Source organism: Glossina fuscipes, unplaced genomic scaffold (genome assembly GCF_014805625.2).
Source record: "Glossina fuscipes isolate IAEA_lab_2018 unplaced genomic scaffold, Yale_Gfus_2 0, whole genome shotgun sequence".
In the NCBI taxonomy this organism is placed as follows: domain Eukaryota; kingdom Metazoa; phylum Arthropoda; class Insecta; order Diptera; family Glossinidae; genus Glossina; species Glossina fuscipes.
The window spans coordinates 9,046,183-9,066,765 of NW_023998414.1; the positions used below are offsets into that span (position 1 = coordinate 9,046,183).

Below are 20,583 nucleotides of genomic sequence, written 5' to 3' on the forward strand. Positions count from 1 at the left end.
GCTAGTAAGACAGCCATCATAAACAGACCTAAAGAGTTTCTCTTTTAACAAATTACTTATAATAATGAAGTTTGAGTGAAGACAAAAAAAAAAAAAAAAAAAAAAAGGAAAAGAAAGCAAAGGTTTTGAAAAGAGCTCTTGCTTATATAACTCAACCGTGACATTGAATGTTTCCTTGCGGACATTTTCCTTACATTAAAAAAATCTCGTATTAATATTTCACGAAACTTAAATATAATAAAATTTCTTCGTTGCCCATCTTTAAAATTTCGTTTTTTTTTTTTTTTTCATTCTTTTGTTTTTGCTTTAACTTAAAAAATACTAAAATGCCTATTGAGTTTATTTGTATTTTGCGTTATATTCGAGAAAAGGACAAAATTCATTTCATCTCATCTCTATTTATCTATCCCTCAGGTCAGTCAGTTTAATTAGTAAAAGGAAAACCGAAAACGTTAATTGGCATCATTACCTTACTCTATATAAGGTAATGTGTCAAAGATTATATAATTTGTTTCATTTAAAGGAAGGCAAAACGACCATAACATAAATACTTATTCGCAAATAAGTGCAAGCCTTTGCATCTGAAGCCATAGTAAAGGTTTACGGTTTATTGAAAGAGTCACACAATGAAGGCTTAGACTTATTACGGTTTAGCTTCCGTTAATAAACATTAATGTATATATATATATATATATATATATATATTTAAGGCGCTTATAAATAAAGCTTCGAATTATTAAATAAATTCTTAAAAATGTCATTAATAAACCAATTTTAGGGTATAAAGGAATAAAAATTTAATCTTTCTTCTTGCTTACGCTAATTACGATATTGATAGAAGCTTAGATACTGTGCTATAAAAAGGATGTAAAGAAATCAAAAGCACTATGCTTATTATGGACAAATGTAAGACACCGCACCTATCTATTAAGTGATTAGAAGAAAGGCTATCAAAGGAAGGGGTTACATTTTTCTTAGTTGAGCTTGCAGTGACTAAGTTTAGTTAAATGAAATTCTCGTGTTACACGATCTCGAGAGTTACACGAGAAAGCCGTTGTGTTTATTTTTCCGTTTAGCAGCGTAAATCGAGTAGTCTGAGTCTATGTTCATAAGGTGACAAGGAGCGCGTGAGATCCCGGCTCAGTTTGCGTAGCGTAAGGTACGCGCTTCATTAACTTCGAATTATCAAAACAAAAAAAACAAAAAAAATTAAAAAAAATTTAAAAAAAGAAGAGAAACGAAAAAGTTGAAAATATTATTTTCCCCTAAGGGTTAATAAATACCATTTTAAATAAATCGTCTTTCATTTTAAAATTTGGAAAAGCACACAACTCAACTTATCAAAATAGGTTGTGGTTCATTTTGAAGCTCAAGCATTGCAGTTATGTTTAACTGTCAGCCACAGCTTTGTACACATTAATGCGCAGACAATGGCTGCAAATGTTCACCATTATGTTTAACATTACTTGTGTTATGTTTGCGTTAGCTTGATGAATATTCGCCTCACAATGTTCTAAAATTTGTAGCTTATCAGCTATAGCTTGTGTTTGACGTAGCCTTTAAGAACTGCTTTAATGAGCAAACGACAAGTACGCTTAAGTGAGCTACCAGTTTTGTAAACATTTTTCTATTGACTATTGGCGATCATTTTTTTATTGAAACAATATTTTTTTCTGGCGAGCAGTTTCTTAAAAGTCGCGAACAGATAATGGTCGGGTGGGATGTAAATCTGGAGAATACGATGGATGTGGTAGCAATTCGGTATGCAATTCGTACAATCTTGCCATTGTTATGATCAACCTATGACACGGTGCGCTATCTTGGTACAAGAGCTAATTTTCCATTGTCAATTAGGGCCGTCTTTTTGCTATATAGCCATACAAGGACATTAATAATTCACTATTCAAAAAAAAATGCAGTAATGATCCATTTTAAGCTTATCGATGAATGTTGTTCGATGCGCAACTGAAAATAAAGACGTTGTAACCTTCCATTCCAGCCGACTTTTGTGTTTCTCATTACCTGGTTGCTGTCCAGTCGGCTCTGCTTTCGAAACCCAACGCCACATATCGGATGAGAAAGTATTTTTGATATCGATTAAACAGCTCCAAACAGTGCTCTGCATGATCCACACGCTATTGCTTTTGGTTAAAAGTGAGCAAGCACGGTACTCACTTCGAACAGAGCCAATGATAGCAACACTGCCTTCTAATATCACTAAAATGCCAGCTATTTCATGCAACTTCACTCTTCGACGCACTCCCCACTTTTTCAAGGGACGAAATTACAAAAATTGACCTCCCTAAAACGAACTGTAATTTCGTAAACTAACGATCGTAAAATTTCCGAATATTTTGTTTGAAAGTTTACACAATGTAAAAATTGTATGATTTCGCCAATAGTGACCACAACTATGTATTATTCTAAGAAGTTATTGAATAATGCATTATATATATATATATATATATATATGTACATATATATGTATATAAAAGTATATACATATATTGGTAATAATATTTATATAGTATTACATAAACAATTTAATAAACTTTACATATATTTTCGAATTGCGAGCAAAATACTATAAAATAAATGAAACTACTTTCCCCCAAATAATGGCCGTAAAGGACAAATCGACTATGAGCTATATTTTATGAAATTATATTTGCAGAAAATAGTAGAAAAGGCAAAAGAGAACAATTTGTAAATCGGGATTGATGAGCGCAAAAATCAATAGTCAATTACTTTGAATAGGTCGCAAAATCGTTTCAAATTGATGTATGGAATGCTGTAATAGGTGAAAGAAAAATATTTATCGCCACTTTATTATGGAATATATCATCTATGTTACATAAATTCATATATCTAAATTTATGCTTTTGTAACTTAACGTTATTGTCTTACACTTAGTAATTCGCTTGCATTCGCTTAATGGGATAGTATGTAACTCGAATACTATATACATTTATATACTAATATAATGACAGTTATTTTTAAACAATATTTTGCTCGCTTTGAAGTGATATTTTTGCATACACTGTGTAGTTGATTCTAATAAATATTTATCAATACCTGCCAACATACGTTGTCAGATAGCGATCATCCTTTCTTGCAAGTTTTCTTGGCTTTTCCAAACTTTTTACACTCATAAATATTGATAAGTTATACATATATTTGCGAGCAGATTATGTGAACTTTCTACGGACGCTGAGCTGTCTCTGCCTTCAAAGCGGCGCGAGCCTATCTTTGATTATTGCAAGATATTAAAAGGTTTGCTTTCTCAGTAATATTTTTTTTTTTTAGATAACGCAAGTTTGTTATCCAATAGCCTTGACAGTGTTGATTACCACAAGTAAACGTTTCTTTTATGCTTAAGCCGATTTGCCTCACACTTTCAAAATGAATGAATTATTAAAACCGGTTGCATGGTTTACCGTTTCTGCTACCGAACCTCGACCAGGTAGGACTATTTTTTGAATCCCAATTCGTGCAAGAGTTCTAATGGAAAATAAGACTTTATATCTCAAGAATGTCTAATTTTGAATATATTACGATGAAAATTTGTCCTTAGTAATACCATAGGGAATTTAGATCACATATATCAAATTTTTAGACCCCATCATATATAGAGAATCTCTCGAGAGCAATTCAGTTGACAAGTAAATTAAGTCTCCTAAATTTAGATCACATTAACGATTGAGTACCTTGCAGTAAGCAAAAAAATGATGTCTAATGTTTGCTATATTATTAATGTGGTTTAAGGCATGTAACGGTCACCCTTGCCCGGCTATAGCATTCTTGCTTATTTTGACTATAAAATGTTTACTGATAAGAATACTCTATGAACGTTTATCTCTAATTATCATATAGTTTTTTTTTTTTTTTCAAAGTTGTCTTGCCACGCCTTCAAAGTAAGCGGCTCAACTAAGAATATGTATGGGTCTAGTTTCAAGTTTTATTTTTTCAAAAATGAGGTTTATTGACCGATTTTGATACCCCATTTCTCTTGTGGCAAAAACCATTGATAATTTTTGCGGATCTATGAAACACGCAGAAAGACTTAACATCGGTTTATGTATGATTATGTGGATTATGTGGACTTGAATTAAGTTTATCTGTTTGTTCATTGTATGTTCTGCCTATGTATTTTTAATTTCAAAAAGTCACAACACGCAGTTCTCGAGATAAAGTCTTCACATGTTTTGGTTGAGCGACAAAAAACCCTATGCTGCTCTTCATATAAAACCTTCTTCTGAAAAAGTATAATTTATATATATAAATAATTTTCAAAATTTGATGCTTATGCTTAGCATTTAGAAGAAATAGATTTTATGAAAATTCAAATTACTGGCTGATAGTATTAGTTTGGAATTTTTCACTAATCAAAATTGTATCTTCTGTAAGTACTTTTGATAAGCATTTCCGTTTGATTGTTGCATTTAACATAACAGAATTGGTTTACCTTCATCCATTGGCACAGTGGGTATAAAATAAAATTTAATTTGCTCTTGAGCTTATAGAAATGATATAAAAAGCAATTCATAAAAACAAAGTGAGCATACAAGGACAAACTTACGAATATTGCTTGTTTATCATTTTTTTAGAAAAGACAATGTGACATATGTACTTAAATTGATGTTCGTTTGCATACATATATAGGGTACGATAGTATATGTGTGTAAGTGTATAAAATATAACCATGACATCTTGCTTTATATGTACATATATAAATGTTTAGACATATGAAATTAAATAAATATCATAATAAAGCATAAAAAAATACATGTAAATGTATATGGAAATGGAGAAACATAGACACACGCGCACGCACGTCAATATATAAAATTATGCTATTGTTACATGCTAACGCATTTATTTAAATAAAACATAGTTAGAGATGAAATACAATTTATTGCGATTATTTCTCAGACCAATCATCTCTCCCGCCTTCATTTCTCTTCCAATTCACCTTTTGTTCCTAACTGTGGAAATCACGCAGATAGGCGTACATTTCTGTACAAGGTTATATAGTAGGTCATGTATGAGTAACGTGACACAATAACGATGACAATAATGATGTTCATCATTCATCATCATTATCATCGTTATCGTCATCATCGTTATTATTTGGTTTTATGATGAATGGTTATTAAGCCCTTTTTGGTTTTATACACTCTTCAAGTTAAATAGGCGAGAAGACAAAAAAAAAAAAAGAAAAAAAAAGAAAAAGAAAAGAAAAGCACATAAAAAACAAACATATATGCATATATCAAATTGATGAGTTGCTTTCTTTTCATTTCTGTATATATCCATACGAGATATGTATGTTATGTGCCTCGTACTTGTTACTGTTCTTTTTTTCGTTTTCTTTTTCTTTTTTTTTTCTCTTTATTTCTCTTTCGATGGTTCAAGTAATCAAATGTACGCCTTTGGCATTAAATTATACACTAACCGTATGTCGTCTACGGAGGAAAACAGTGCTTTCGAGGAGCGTCTGAAATATATTTATAGAATCATATTTTACTTTCCTAAGCTGTTTCACTGTTTTGCCTGAAAACTTAAACGGGATTTATTTATTTATTTACTCTTCTTTTTCGGTTTCTTGCTTTTCATTTCGATGGAAAATGAAATAATGTTTCAGTTTTCATTTACTCTCTCTTTTTCATTATTAGCTGTCTTTAGTTTCATTTTTTTCTCTCATTTTCCCTTTAGTCAAATCTTTCCTTCTTTCACAGATAATAAAGAAGATTTTATTATCACACGTTTACTTTCATGTCGGAAAAGTTTTTTTTCGTTTTTTTTATTTTGTTTGTTAGTTAGTTGTCTTTCGCAGAAAAATGCTTCCTAAGAATGCCTTATTTGCTATATTCGTGCATAGAGATTATCATCTTGAAATTTTCATTTCATTTCCCTTGTGCAGTTGTAGATAGGAAATGATTCCCTTGTGATTCGTTTGCTTTTTTTGTGAACATTGAAATAGTATAGCATTGAAACAGAAGTTGTTGTTGTTGTTAATTATAAAAGTGGCTGCAAGAGTTTTTCAAGAAAAAATGGAATCAGTTGTCAGCAAGATTTGATTTGCATATTCCTTCCTTATCATCCAATAGTAGGAATTAAGTTTTTACCTACGTCACGAAAAGATTTTTGTATATTTTTGCAAAGGTGTTAAAGCAAGGCTATGAAGCAAACGCATGCCATTCAATGGCGGTGGGCTTATTTACATCTATATGATGTCCATTGACTTCGGGTTTGACGAATTTTCATTTGTTGAATTACTTCTGGCAGTAGTCATCATAACAAAAAAGGCTAACAGCCTGCACATCTATTTCTTGGTGACGTCTTTAGGTTAAAGCGCGTGAAAGTGAGGCTAATCAGTTGGCAAATATTTTAAGAATGCTATAGTCAACGACAAGGTCAACCATTAGATACCCTACACCACTTCGTTTAATAAATAATACACCAAAAATTAAGCATCATTTTTATGTAAATGCATAATTTCCACGAAAGCCCTCGCATTGAAAGATGCTCAAACGTCAACGTGGTCTAAACTTAATAAATTTAAATTACTTGCTAAAGATTTTATTATATTCTAGTTACTTTCGTCATAGCAAGTCACATGATCGACATTGAGACCATTGAAGAGTTTGTTTTCATGAGAGCCTCTACATATACGGTGCGGTCTATATAATAGACCTATGTGGCCCAAATTCGCTAAGGTTAATTTTTATGTCAAATGATTCATCAAGAAAGAAGTATTGAAAATTAGGCGGTTTTACCATATATGAAAATTATGTTTATATTTTATATAACGACCTATCAAAATAAGTCATTATACGAGGAGGGGTTGAAAAGTGCTCTAATTCTAACCTTTCGTCCTTGAACTAAAAACCGTCAATCAAATTTCATCGAAAATGGCGCCCAGTAGGTTGAACATGATAATACATGGACAGATGGACGGACTGATAGACAAGGTTGAAATAAAATTTTATACGATCGATATACTAAAACGTATCCTTCTAAGTCCACAATCATCCACTTCTGTGAAATGCAAAAATGATTATAATCAGTCCAGTGAAGCTAAAGTAAATAATTGTTTGAACTGATAGGTATCAAAAATATATATATATATATATAAAAAATTAATCCTTTTACTTATATTTTATATTTATACAATTATAAAATTTGACCGCTTTGAAGAATTAATAAAAAATTTTATTTGAACGTGGGATTGGTTCGTTGGCTCAATTCGAAATTCTTTCGATTGAGTTGAAGCACATGTTTGTACGTTATATTGTGATGCGTAAATAAACGTTTTTCAATGGGAGCTAGAAAAAATTTTCCAAACATATTGAAGAAAATGTAATATTCTTATAAAAAATTGTTGTGATATAATTCTATTAAGCGGGAAAGGTAAAAAGAAAATAAAACTACTGAAGAATTGAATCTGTTGGATCTGTTGAGTTTGTTGAACATTTCTGATTGATTCCAATTGTGTTATGTTGCTTCGATTGTCGCTCGTAGGTGAAGTGTATTTTACTCTCCGATATAAAGCGAAGATAGTATTATTATCTAGCGACAACGTTTTTGAAGGGAACTTTTTAAATAAAATACTGATATTATTAGAAAGTTGTTCGCAACAATTTGCATTTTTCGTATATTTATATATGTGATGCAATATCACATCGATTGAGTTTAGTCGCATATTATTCACACCTCACTGCGCTACACACATTACAGGATTTTCTTTCAGGTTTCTTATAACATCTATTCGATCACCTTTCCATTGGCTAGAAACCTTTTATTTATTAACGACCTGCTTCTATGAGATTATCATGTAAAGTTGTAAAGTGTAAAAGACTTTGCTATTATCCTTAACTAACACACTTAAAGCATGAATTCATTACCGGAGCCTTCATTTGTTTGTATATAGCGATGGATATGGGATTTTTTTTCTTTCCGATAAAGTAATTATCAATTTTTTTAGAGGTGGAGAGGGGAAAGTGTAATTCGAACACAGAATCAGTGATCTATTGAAACTATTGGACAAAGAGTGGAGAGTAGCATTGTCGGATGATAACATTCCAAGTTAGAACTAGAAATATTTCAAAATGGGAATTTTCTATATGAGGCCGAATTGGTGGATACTAAATACTCACGATATCAGGACTCATTTTTTGAAGCAACTGCATCAACTATCGTAGGTAGTAGTTTTTTATTTATTGTTTTACTCGGTTGCAACAAACCGAAGTAAATTATCAAAAAAAATGTGGCGATCATGGATATTCATTCAACTTTATTCCCAATATTAATGGTTCGCATACTCTGTTAAGTATTGTGAGGCATACAATTTTCAACACTCGTAAGCAGCTCGCTTAGCAATACTTTGCTTCGATTTAAGAGAAACAAGTTAAGTTTTCCGCAAATTCCGGTTATTTTGTTAGAGAATCGCAACCATTCAAAGCTCTGTGCTATGTTATGCACGCTTTAATGTGGTAACTTAGCCAATGCATTCAAATGAAGAAGTCATAGCTTTATTTAGCATCCCACATTACCACCTACCCCCTCTGTCCCGTAAAAAACGAAGCGAAATACCCTCTACTTCCAATACATGGACGTGTGCATTTAATTAAAGCTTTCTCCATAATTTTAGGAGTAATATTTTCTAAACTGTTAAATAATTGATAAAAATCTCGTAGATAACAAACTTTCTTTTATTTAAAAAGTAAAAAAAAAAAAAAAAAATAAATAAAAAAATAAATAAATAAACAAAAATACTCTTGAAAAACACCTTACGCAACGGGAAACAATAAAACATATCTTGAGACATTTTTTTAACCGTACAAAAGAAAAAAAAAAAAGAAAATAAATAAATAAAATGCAACCCAACAAATCCAAAAATTCTTAACATTTATAAAACCCAATTCTTATGACAATGGAAACATAATAAAAAAAAAAAAAAAAAAAAAAAAACAAAACCAAAAAAACGTTTTATAAAACAATTATATATTTTTATACGGCAACCCGAAAACAAAAAAAAAAAAAAAAACAAAAAAAAGAAGAAAACGAATTTAAAGGAAGCGCAAGAAAACCACAAATTTGAAAAAGGAAAATAAGTTTTTGTTTTTTTTTTTTCAAAAAAACGAACACAAAAGAAAGTAACGGGAAAAATAAATATTTCTATTAAAAAAAGCTCAAAAATTCATTACGAAAATGTCGGTTGATCTGAGTGTACAGCAAGAGCCTACAGTATCTGTTATAACTACAGTGCCGATGGCCGCCAATGGGGGTGAAATGGATGCTTTATTATTAGGTCGCATAGGGGTAAGTATTAAAGCAGGCTTTCATTCTTTCTTGGCTTTTAACTTTAACTTTCACGATTATTACTTTTTGTTTTGTAGTGCAATAATTTTTATTCAAATTACATCTTTTATATTATACTTAATAATTTTACAAAACGCTTACTTCAAAAAAAAAAAATTTTTTTAGCAAAAGTCTTAGAAAAATCTTTTAATAAAATTCTGTATATATATAGAAAATTAATCTTTCAAAGTCTTGCCTAAACAGCATGCTTCAATCAATATGTTCGACACATTAGACAAAAATTAAAATATATGTATATGTATGTACATAACTTCACAGGTACACATATACTCATATATAATATATATGTAGTTATATAGTCTTGACTTACACGATCGATATGCTTTTTGAAAGATATTCAAAATTGAAGGCATTCATACTGAATAGAATATCATGTCCGAACTGAACAGTCAAATGGCACACGGAAACCTCAAGGATTCCTATGAAAATAATGAAAGTATTAATAATAAAACTTTTATTCAAAATGTGGTCTTCTGCATCAATTTTCATTCTTTAAAAAAAAAACACAAATTTTGCATATGATAGCTGCACAGGTAACCTTGCAGCTTGCACCTTGAACGCAGATATAATCTCTTCGCAGCATTGCTGCTACGTGCGAGAAAATTGAATTATTTAAGTGTTTAAACGCAGTGGCCCGAATCCATCGATATAACGCGTCGGTTGCGGCTGCTTCAACACTTCTGTTTCTCCAGCTTGTGATTGCACAAAATCTAAGGCTGAGATAAAAATATTCAACATTTTATAAATGAATATTATCTGGGGTAAATTATCCTCCCCCTCTCTCTCGCTCACTCTGAACTTTTTATCCATTTATTAAATAATCATAAAGATTTATTCGGAAAAATGAAATTTCCAATCACTATATTCTTCGATAAGAGATATGAGGACAGAAGTAAGAAAAAATTAAATTTATTTAAACAAATCGTTTCAAAGACACTTGTTATCAATATATGAGTCATTATTTTCAATGCTCGTGAGTGTCAAGACAAGTGAAGTGGTTTACGTTTACATAGAAAAATCGCACATATGTCGAGCAATGTAAAGCACAAATATCGTGTAAGTCGAGGGATTAGTGCATATTGGATAAGAAAATATCAAAAATGTTAAATTCGCATTACGACGAATCTTGGGCACCCACCACCACCAATATTAAATCCAAAATATTGCTTAGTTTTATAGCGAAAGTGTCCCTAAGTCGTTACACGTGTGCTTAATACTGATAACAAATCGATATATGTAAACAAACGACGATATCTTAGATAGAATGTTTTGTTAAGTTTGTTAGTAAAAAAGTATTGAGCTTGTTAATATTTTAGCCACTTTTTTTTATTTATGGGGCAACCAATGCCGTTTTTCTGTATCTTATCTGGAATCTTGAACGAAGGTACATATAATACGCGTATAAATGAACTGCAGGCTGGGAAACAGTTAGAAAGTGATTTGTGGAAATTTTAATCTTGAAAACTATGAAAATTCGTACACGTCCGTTCCTTCGTTCATTGGAAAATCAACCCAAGAAGTAATCTTTAACATGGACTGGAAACGTCTCTTGATTGCAGCGTATAGATGCAGTCATACATATGTAGCGCATTAGCAGCTCACAAAATCAGAAGATGTATGAAAATGAGTCGAAACCTTGAAGTTGCTAACCGCGATAGTTTTCGCAAGCTACTCGTTAAGAGTCAAAAGGTACATATATCCATTACTAACACGCGATATGTAAAGCAGCGTTCAGTTTCTATAGCTCTCATGAAAGCGATAGTGAACATCTAAACGGAGTGACGGACGTATGCAAGTCAATTTAAATTCTAACTGTTTAGAAATGCACGAACGAGCGGGCTTTAGTCAGTCTCGATTCTTATTGCATAGGTAGAGTAGAAATCGAATCGAAGGCGCATTATTTTTTAGATTACCGAATCTTCACAATTCTGTAAAGCTTATGTTTTGCTTATTACAAAGAAGAAGAAGAAGAAGAGTTAATATCGTATTAGAAGAGTTTAGTTAAAGATGTCGGTGGTGGGTATAATATCGCCTTTACTTGCATGTTTCCTCCGCTCTTACACCGAAAGTCTGGTGCACTTTAATACGTTCTCTATTGATACTTTAGATAAGATTGATTTGATAGATTTATTATTTAGTTTAGAAGCGAAATTCAAACATTTGTCATATGTTGTCTCATCAATTTCTAGTAAAATTCTATGCAAATCTCTTTAAGTACAAATCAATAACGGTTTTATTTTTTTCATACAAAATTTGTAAATTTTTGCTAAGACACATGTTCTGACACTGTTTAAAGCTTAACGTATTCAATAGAAAAGAGAATAAATCTTTACGACATGTAGACACTCTACTCATAATGTTACACAAGAAATGCCATACCAAAGTAATGGAAAATAATTAATAAATAAATAAATATATAAATGAATAAATGTTAGAACTTGAAAGAAACATTCCGAAGCGTTCCTTTTTCTGTACAAGAGATAATTATTATTGAATAATAGAAAAAAGTCTTTTAATTATATTAAAAAATTTTTTTTTTTTTTTTTTTTTTTTTTGGAGGAAATCATTACAATTGAAATTAAGACGGCCTTCGATATAAAGAAGCAGCACATTGTCAAAGAAGAAGAAGACATCAAAAAACAATTACTAACCGATTGCAGTTGTATGGAATTTACTGCAATCATGAAATTTTCATAGCAACTTGTCTTCTTCCTCTCAAGCTAACATATAGTGTATGGTCTAAAGGGAGAACATATATGTATACATCTGTATGTGTGCGCTTGTGCGTGTATTTTTCTTTATGAGCAATATTATTCTCATTCCATTTCATTGATACTTATTGTATGTTGCAAAATACCTTTTTGTCACTTTTCACATGAAAACTTTCGTCTTCTACTTCTTTTCCGTTTGCCTTGGGGTCTTGAGAGACAAATTAAAACTAACAACTTGTTCGACAAGCGTCCAGTAACAATAAACTAAAACCATAAAATATGTTTGTAATTTGTTGAAACCCTCAGAACCGCATCCAACCGCTTCCGCTACATGCACACATACACATATACATACATACCTTAAAAATGTAGCAACTCAATCGAAAACATATTTGTTTTATTGATTCTCTTTAAAGAGAGAATTTTACTTATATAAAATCCGTTATGCTGTGTGTGCCTGTGTATGTTGTCATGTGTACAGTTGTTTTATAAAGATAATCAAAAGTTATGACATCTTGTCGGAAAAGTTAAAAAATTTATTTTCTTTTGATTATAGAGAAATCGTATCAGGTTTTTACGATTATAAGATTTTTTTTTTTTTTTTTTGCTTTGCCTTCGTTAGGAGCACCACTAAAAGCAAATGTTTTTGTGCACGCATGAAAATGTTGCGAACATTTTGATTTTCACGTTATCATCTTCTAGATGAACGATATCAACGCTTTAGTAGTGCACTTCGAAGTGGACCAATTTGCTATTATTCGATACATTCATGGATACTTTTTCAATAGGTATCTGTTAAGCGCTGATTAATTTTCGACAAAACGGGCAACGATAGTGCACTGCTTTTTTTAAACCTTTTCTAACGATTTAAAGAATTGGTCCGGTTGATTATTTGTTATCCATTCATCTGGCGCTTGTTATTGGATTACTTGCTTTTCCCGTAATCGAGATAAAAAAATTTGACATAAAATATTTATTATTTAATGAATGTTAAGTATTGTCGATCTGTTCATGAACATGCTTATAAAAGCAAAGACTGAACAAAAGAAAAAAAAAAATATTTTAATTTTAATTTATAGCTTTTAATTGGATTTTTAAACTTGATATGATATAACTGTATGCAAGGGATAATGTAAAGTTAGCCCACCTTAGCCCAGTCCGTAATGAGTAAGGAGCTATGTGATTTATGTACATATACGTACAGACAGAGTTTTGTACATACACACGCACACATTAAGGAAGACAATCGGACAGTCTGTAGGATCCGTTTAAATATTAATGCTATGCAAAAATCACAGGGACTCGTTAATAGTGGTATGACTTCTATATGCCATTCGCTACAGACGAAATTTCGATTTTATTCATTGTAGGCTCATTAATACAAATGCAATTTGTAACTGTTATTGTCGGAATGTCACGCAATTTTGCTTTACTTTGTCTAAAAATCTTATGGATTCGTTAAAATTCGCGACATTTTAGTATTATCCCACGAACTTATTGAGTGACATGTTGTACATATATATTTATACGGGTGTATATATATATATATATATATGCAGAGCAATTATTGCGAACTAAATACTTCAGGTATTTTACACAACTCTACAAGGACTTTTTGAGGTGATATACAATCGTTGGTCTTTCGGATGGCCGGTCTTAACCTACATTCGCCTAATAAAATTTGCAAAGTTATCAAAATTTTAATAAGAACTTTCTTCTTACGTAATATGATTTCATTTCACTTATTAAATTTGAAAAGTTCATGTAGTTTACTTAAAAATCTTAAAAAGTAGTCAAGGTATGAGTTATGGTTCATACGAGTTTACAGCTTCATATAAATATTTTTCTGTAAATTTCTTACCATGTTTTCATATTGAGTTATCAAGGTTCGCCTTAAACTGAACGTGGCTTCTTTAAACATTTTTTAATTTTTTTTTTTCTTTTTTTTGCGCTTTGAAAAAGAAATACTGCAGAATCTCTCGAGTGTTGAAAAACATTTGTGAAGCAATCTTTGTAATTCGACACTGATATGTAATTCAAATTATTTCACTTTTTTATCTTAAGCTCTACGTGCTGAAATTCAATATACATTTTTTTTTTTTTTTTTTTTTTTTTTGGCTTCATCAGAGTTTCTTTAACTCATGTTTGCCTTCGAAAATGTTCACTTGCTTTTAAGCAAAAGAAGAAAAGTTTTACACTAAACTTTCGCTTCACGTTGAATTTGGATTATATGTTAATAGATTGACATACATTTGTTGTTTTTAATATATGTACTCTACATAAAAATATACATATATATAGTAGAACTAAAGAGGATCGAAGCAAAGGCTTTAAATGCATAATTGCAATGACAATCCGTTCAAATAATTTATTTACGAAAAATTCAAGCCATCTGATGACAAAGTATAAACGTCTATTTATGACCGTACTCGGGCTTTGTGTAGTTTGCTGATGATACAGGCCGTACCCTATACAAGGACGATAAAATAATTTTAGACTCATAGCCAAAGGATGGGAGTATGTTGCTTTTATCCTTTCGCATGTAAAACCCTGAGATTTCCTCCCGTGATCGTAAAGATATATATATACATATCTATGTATTAAAGTACGACTGGCAATGGCTTTCGATTAGTCTTCGGTTTGTCATCTCTTTTGACTGGAATGCTCACAAATCTCATATCGTCGATTGTTCTCAGATCTCCCCCTAAATATTTATTTCCTTCATAGCGTTCTTTGAAAAGTCATTCTTTATACGTTGCTTTCATTGTTAGAACAATCTTTCGGGAAATGTTAGAGCTGTTGGTAGTGGTGTTAGTTTCTTTAAGCAAATATGATAGGTTTATGAGTTTAATCACTGCATTATAGTTTAATTTTGAAAGTACTCTCGCTTTGTATAATGCTGCTTACGGGTTTGGCTCTCAGGAGCTTTGTAGTTACAAAACGAATAATAAACTCAGCTGGAAAACTTAAAAAAATAAAAAAAGCAAGTAAAAATGCTACAATGGGCCACGGCCCACCATTACCCATTCGCTTAATATAGTGACACTACATCGCGTAATAAAATTATTCGTGTAATAGTTTTTCTAAAGCACTTGTTTTATGACAATTGACCGAAAAAGTGATCCTATTCGAGCCATTTTCAATGGGGTTTGTTCTTGGACCGAATCACTTTGATATGCCATATCTGATTAAAGTATGTCAAAAATTACAATTTGCAAGTTGCCCACAAAAATATATGTACAAACAGTAGACAAACTTAGATCAGTGTCATAAGAGATCTGCTTATCTTAAGTCTTACTGGGTGTTGCATAATAATGAAAGTTTCTTCAGAAAAATAATAAATAATCGATTGTTCACTTTCACTTATCAACTTTCGTCAGCGCCATTATAAATGCAACTCATACCCTCATAATTAATATATTTTCGTATTTTCGTTAAAGTACATCTGAAGCAAAATGAATAGAACTTTTTTTTAAAAGCTTCGTAGCTTAAGTAAATGATTGATTTTATGCATAATTTTATAATTATGAATAAGACTTTAGTCCAGTGCAATAGCTCATCAGTCGCAAGTTGAAAAAGTGATATAAAATTTCTTAAAACAAAATATTTCCCCTCTAAGCTTCTTAAGTTTTATATCACTTCCGATACAGTTTTTTGTGATTACAATGAACAACTATATTACATACATTATATATTACATTTATAAAAAAAAAAAAAAAAAAAAACTTTAATTTGATCTCAACTAACTGCGTAAGACGAGGCTTTGGTTTTTTTTTCCCTGCCATTTACCGTTTATTTCACGCTCTCTTTTCGCATGTTTGCATATCGAAAATTCCGTGAAATTAATTGTCTATAACATTCAGTGTATATCTGCGAAATGTTAATAGAGAGCATAAGAAGTATTAAAAATGAAATGAAATTTTTCAAAACATTATCTAAGACTGAATAAAATTGCAATGATTATATTAAAAGCAAACAGACATTAGTTATCTCGTTGAATTAAGTGCGAAGTAAGAGGAAATTCTTATTTTCGCGAAATATGCGTAAAAACTTTAAGAAATTAATTCTATTTTCGGAAGAAATCTCGAATCATATCAAGGACATTTTCCCTTGTGGTCAATTAAATAGTCAAGTCTAAGAATTCTCCTTAAATAAATGCATGACTGCTTTGCATTTAATCAGAAATTTTATTCTTCTTCTTTTGCTACTTCTTACTCTTTTTATATTTATATAATTCAAATAACTGCATTTTGGCGTATTGTACCATTCGTGATAAAACTGTTGTACGCTGAGCTATATCCGTCCCGCAGCATACATAACAATGGTTTCTCCGAACCTAATGGCTCCCCTTCAATATTTCGCAAGATATCTTTACTCTAAATATGCTCCTTGAAAAATCGACTTTTCGTCTTCACTAACAAGCTATTCCAGATCCCTACATATACAATAAAACTTCGTACAACACTTATTCCTATACGATGCGTTCGTGTAAGGCCACAGAAATGTTGTAATCGTGTTCGTATTACACGTAAAAAGCAGCTCGCGTAACGTAGTTAAAAAGTGTTAGAGAAAATATTTATTCATAAATTTTTATGCATTTTTCTCTGTTTCTCTTGTGAGAAGTAAATTTATTATTCAATGGTCGTAAAAATTGTGTTTATGTAGCGCCTGATTAGTAAAGAAAGGCAATTTGAAGATCACTTAGACTGCGAATGGTTCTGGTATTTGCATAATCTAAGTTAGAGAGTTCACCGTGTCTACCGGGTCAAGGGCGTGGGTTGGGATCTGTTGTAACTTTAAATATCTTGTTTTACCACAAAAAGTTGATAAACCCGGTTCCTTCACATCTTTGATATTTGAATAAGAATCTTATTGAAATCCCCAGACATTGCTATTAGTAGAAAGAGAAAGTTTTTCCCTCAACATCTCGAAACGAAAATTAAAACCGCTTTCTGCTGTTATTGGCGCCCGTCTAACTGTACATTTTTAGGTGACATGGGCAGATATGCTTTTTTTTTATCTATTAGTTATATCGGTTATTGATCATAAATTATGAGAAAAATATTTTGAATTTTTTATTTCTTTAATTAATTTCTTATAATTTATTATAAAAAATTCAAGAATCTGAGGTCTGTCTGCGTAGCATTCACTTATATGATGTTGAAATTTTATTTGAAATTAAAATAATTGCATACGCCACGTGGTACTAAGAAAAATCCATAATAATTTCTTTGATAGTAAAATTTTTTGATGTACGACATGAACTATTTTGATGTCACTCATACGCTACCAGCTGAACATAAAAAAGATTAATAAGATATAGAAATAGAAGGATGAAAGAATTCATGCGCTTCTATATAGTAAGCAAGTGTGGATGGTTCATAGTTTTCGTACTCTCCACCACTTGTAGAGAGAGTATACTAAGTTTGTGCGGACCGTTGTAACATCGAGCAGGAGTTGAGATAGACCCACGTTATATTATATCAATCGTTTCACAATCATTTTCCTGAATCCATTTTAATCTGTCTGTCCGTCTGTACGTGTACGCTTGCCGTGAAGTTACAGGTCGCAAGTTGCAGGGTAGTTTGATGAAATCCGATACACTAACGTTTTTGGGTTCAAAGACGAACATGTCGAATCACTTTTGCCACAAGTCTTCATCTAAAAAGCAATTTTTGTGAGTCGTTAATGAAATATTAGTAAACAAAGTTACCAAATTTGGTAGGCGTGCTTTTTGGGTTCTAGCCCATAAAACGGTTCTAATGGACTAAAGCCAGTTAATAATTGGGCCATATGGAATTTGGATCACATAGATCTATTTTTGAGACTACACCATGCTCTCATGGAAGCAAACCCTTCTATAACGATAAAGCGTAATTTATGGTTTGTATGACGGAAGCAACTGGAAAATAATAAAATCTTTGTTAAGTAAATTAAGTTATGGATAACTTAAATATGTTGACGTGTGAGTACTGTCAGGGCTTTCATGAAAATTATGCATTTGCATGAAAATAATGTTTAATTTTTGGTGTATTTGAACTGATGTAAATATCGGGCCGTCGGCCTTGCGTGCCTAAATTGCATATCATATTTATTTGTTTTTTCTCTTTTGAAAGTCGGTATACTAGACCTGTGTTTCGTTTTGTAGCATCTAGAACTACGTATCAGACAGAAATCCTCTAAACTATTAGTCTATGATTATAAAGCGATCTGAATCCGTACATCAATCCATACGTTGGCTTCGTTGCCTGTTCTTTTAATCGCTCGCAGGCCCAAAGACTCATGTTCAGGCTTAGGTATGCTTAATTGATCGTCAAAGACAAATCTGTAAACTGACATTATAGTCTGACAAGAACAAGAAACTGTAACTTGGATTTTGTAGCGGATGCTAGTGTGAAACTCGAAAAGTACATATGGAATGCTCCCTTCAAGCCCTACCTAACAGATATAAGACTTAAAAACTGGTAAAACTATGTGTATCTTGAGTCCATATGTACAACGTTGCTCTATTTTAATGTACTGACTTGAAATGGCGGTTTCGCTTTAAGTCAAATATATATGTCATATCTCTGCTTATATAGTTTCATTACATTTGGGAAATCAATGGCGCATGGCTTTTACGAATAATTCCTTTAGCACAACTAGTAAGTTTATCTATAAAATTTTAAACTGGTTATGGAACCAAAGCTGTCAATTTTTATTAAATTTTTATGCTAACAATGGAAGACTGGAAATTTACTTATATAATATTTTCGTTTTGTGTGTGATGCACAGCAGCAGATGTGCAGATAATCCTTAAACAATTTAATAAGCGAAGCATTGCAAATTGATTGTAAATTGAATTTTATTCTTCGGGGCTCATATTTCACTAACATGCATTCACAGAATCACCAATATTGAAATAGAAAATTTGAATTCAGATACTTTGCGCTTTGCTACATGATTTTATTTATCACCGTTTTATTTAATTATTACTCTGACGAGACTCCATGTTCGGTTACAGCAACGTTCGATGCCATCTTTTGTTGGCATAGTAGTCCCTAGCATTTTTGTCATTGCAATCGCACAGTTCTGTCGTAAGATGACGTTTGCAGTTTATTCTTAATAGAGAAAGTCTTTCTCAACCTTATCTAAAAATTTTGTACACAAATTGTTTCGATTACTCGATTAACAAGCTTATGATTCTTAAATAAATTTGCCATCAATTTATGCATGACGTTTAAAATGCTATTTGCTGCGTCATGCAAATAAATGCAATTAGCTTCAACGTAAGCTAAGATTTCATCTCCGTTTCTCCTCGCATTCGTATATATGTTCTAAACTATCCTTGTATTATAATCAACTTTTTGTATATTGCTGGGATAAAATTTGTTCCTTAGACAAATATAAAGAAAACAAAAAAAAAAAAAAAAAAAAAAATAATACGCGAAAATATTTGATAACCGTCGGCACGAAACGAGGGGCATGCTTTCTGAGATGGCAACAACGCCTTCATTCGTCTTTCTTAAAATAGCGGTTGAGCGGACCTGTCTTACTTTCACTTATATCATTTCAGCTGGATTTGGATAAGAGACAACATTTGAACATCTATTAAAATGGAAGAAAATCATGAGATATAACTGAAGATTGAATTAAAAAAACGAAACAAACTTTGGTTTTGAACTCTCCGCCACAACAATAACAATAATACAGTTTTCTATGGAAAGCGTTTATCATTTATCATGTTTTCACACAATATTGGTTGACAAGCGTATCATTCATTATCTAAATAGAAGTAAATCATAGAATAAAAGCTTAAACAAAAAAAAAAAAAAAAAAAAAACAAGAAGAAAAACAACACAATATAGATAAAGTACAGTAGTGACGGTCGAGCAAAATCATAGTATTGCGTTAAGTAGATTCGCTTTCATTTTCTTCTCATCTAGAGCATGTAAAAGCGTTCGTATTGTTTTAAAATATTCAAGCATTAAAAGATAATTTTTTTAATTTTTTTTTCGTTTTTTATTATGCATACATATGTATTTAAAATGAAATAAAAACTTTTGATGAAATGATAAATAAAATGTTTTAAAAATGTTTATTAACTCACTAGTAATTACAATTAATATGCTTTAGCTATCATCCTTTTTACAAATGCACGTGCACGTGCTTTTTTTTAAATAGATAAACAATAATCCCTGCATTCTTTTTACGTATGCTTTACTTACATATATGTATAAATATATAAATATATATATATATATATATATAAATTTTGTTAAATATAAAAAGATTAGCGTTTTTCTTCAAATTTTTCATTTCAATTTTGCTTTCACAAGCAATTCTATTTGAAAGTCAACTAACACGCTCTGCATACGAATATAAAAAAATAATATTTTTATTCTTTTTTTTTTACTTCTTTTTTCTCATTCCTTTTTCCCAAAAATAAATCAAAAAAAAAAAAAATTTTATATATATATAAACGTAAAAAAAATTGGGGATTTTTATT

General features: G+C 31.2%; 1 protein-coding gene across 3 annotated transcripts in view; it reads left to right on the plus strand.

Moving 5' to 3' along the window:
- The window catches only part of LOC119636086 (dipeptidyl aminopeptidase-like protein 6), a 249,463-nt gene that overhangs the window by 46,886 nt on the left and 181,994 nt on the right, over positions 1-20,583 (plus strand). For 2 of the 3 annotated variants that reach the window (XM_038031207.1, XM_038031226.1), the window contains exon 1: positions 9,060-9,324. The exons of the other annotated variant lie outside the window; for it this stretch is intronic. In XM_038031207.1, coding sequence (XP_037887135.1) covers positions 9,214-9,324 — 111 coding nt within the window. In that variant the 5' untranslated portion in view covers positions 9,060-9,213. Of the gene's footprint in view, positions 1-9,059; positions 9,325-20,583 lie in introns of those variants that run through there. 3 annotated transcript variants of the gene reach the window in all.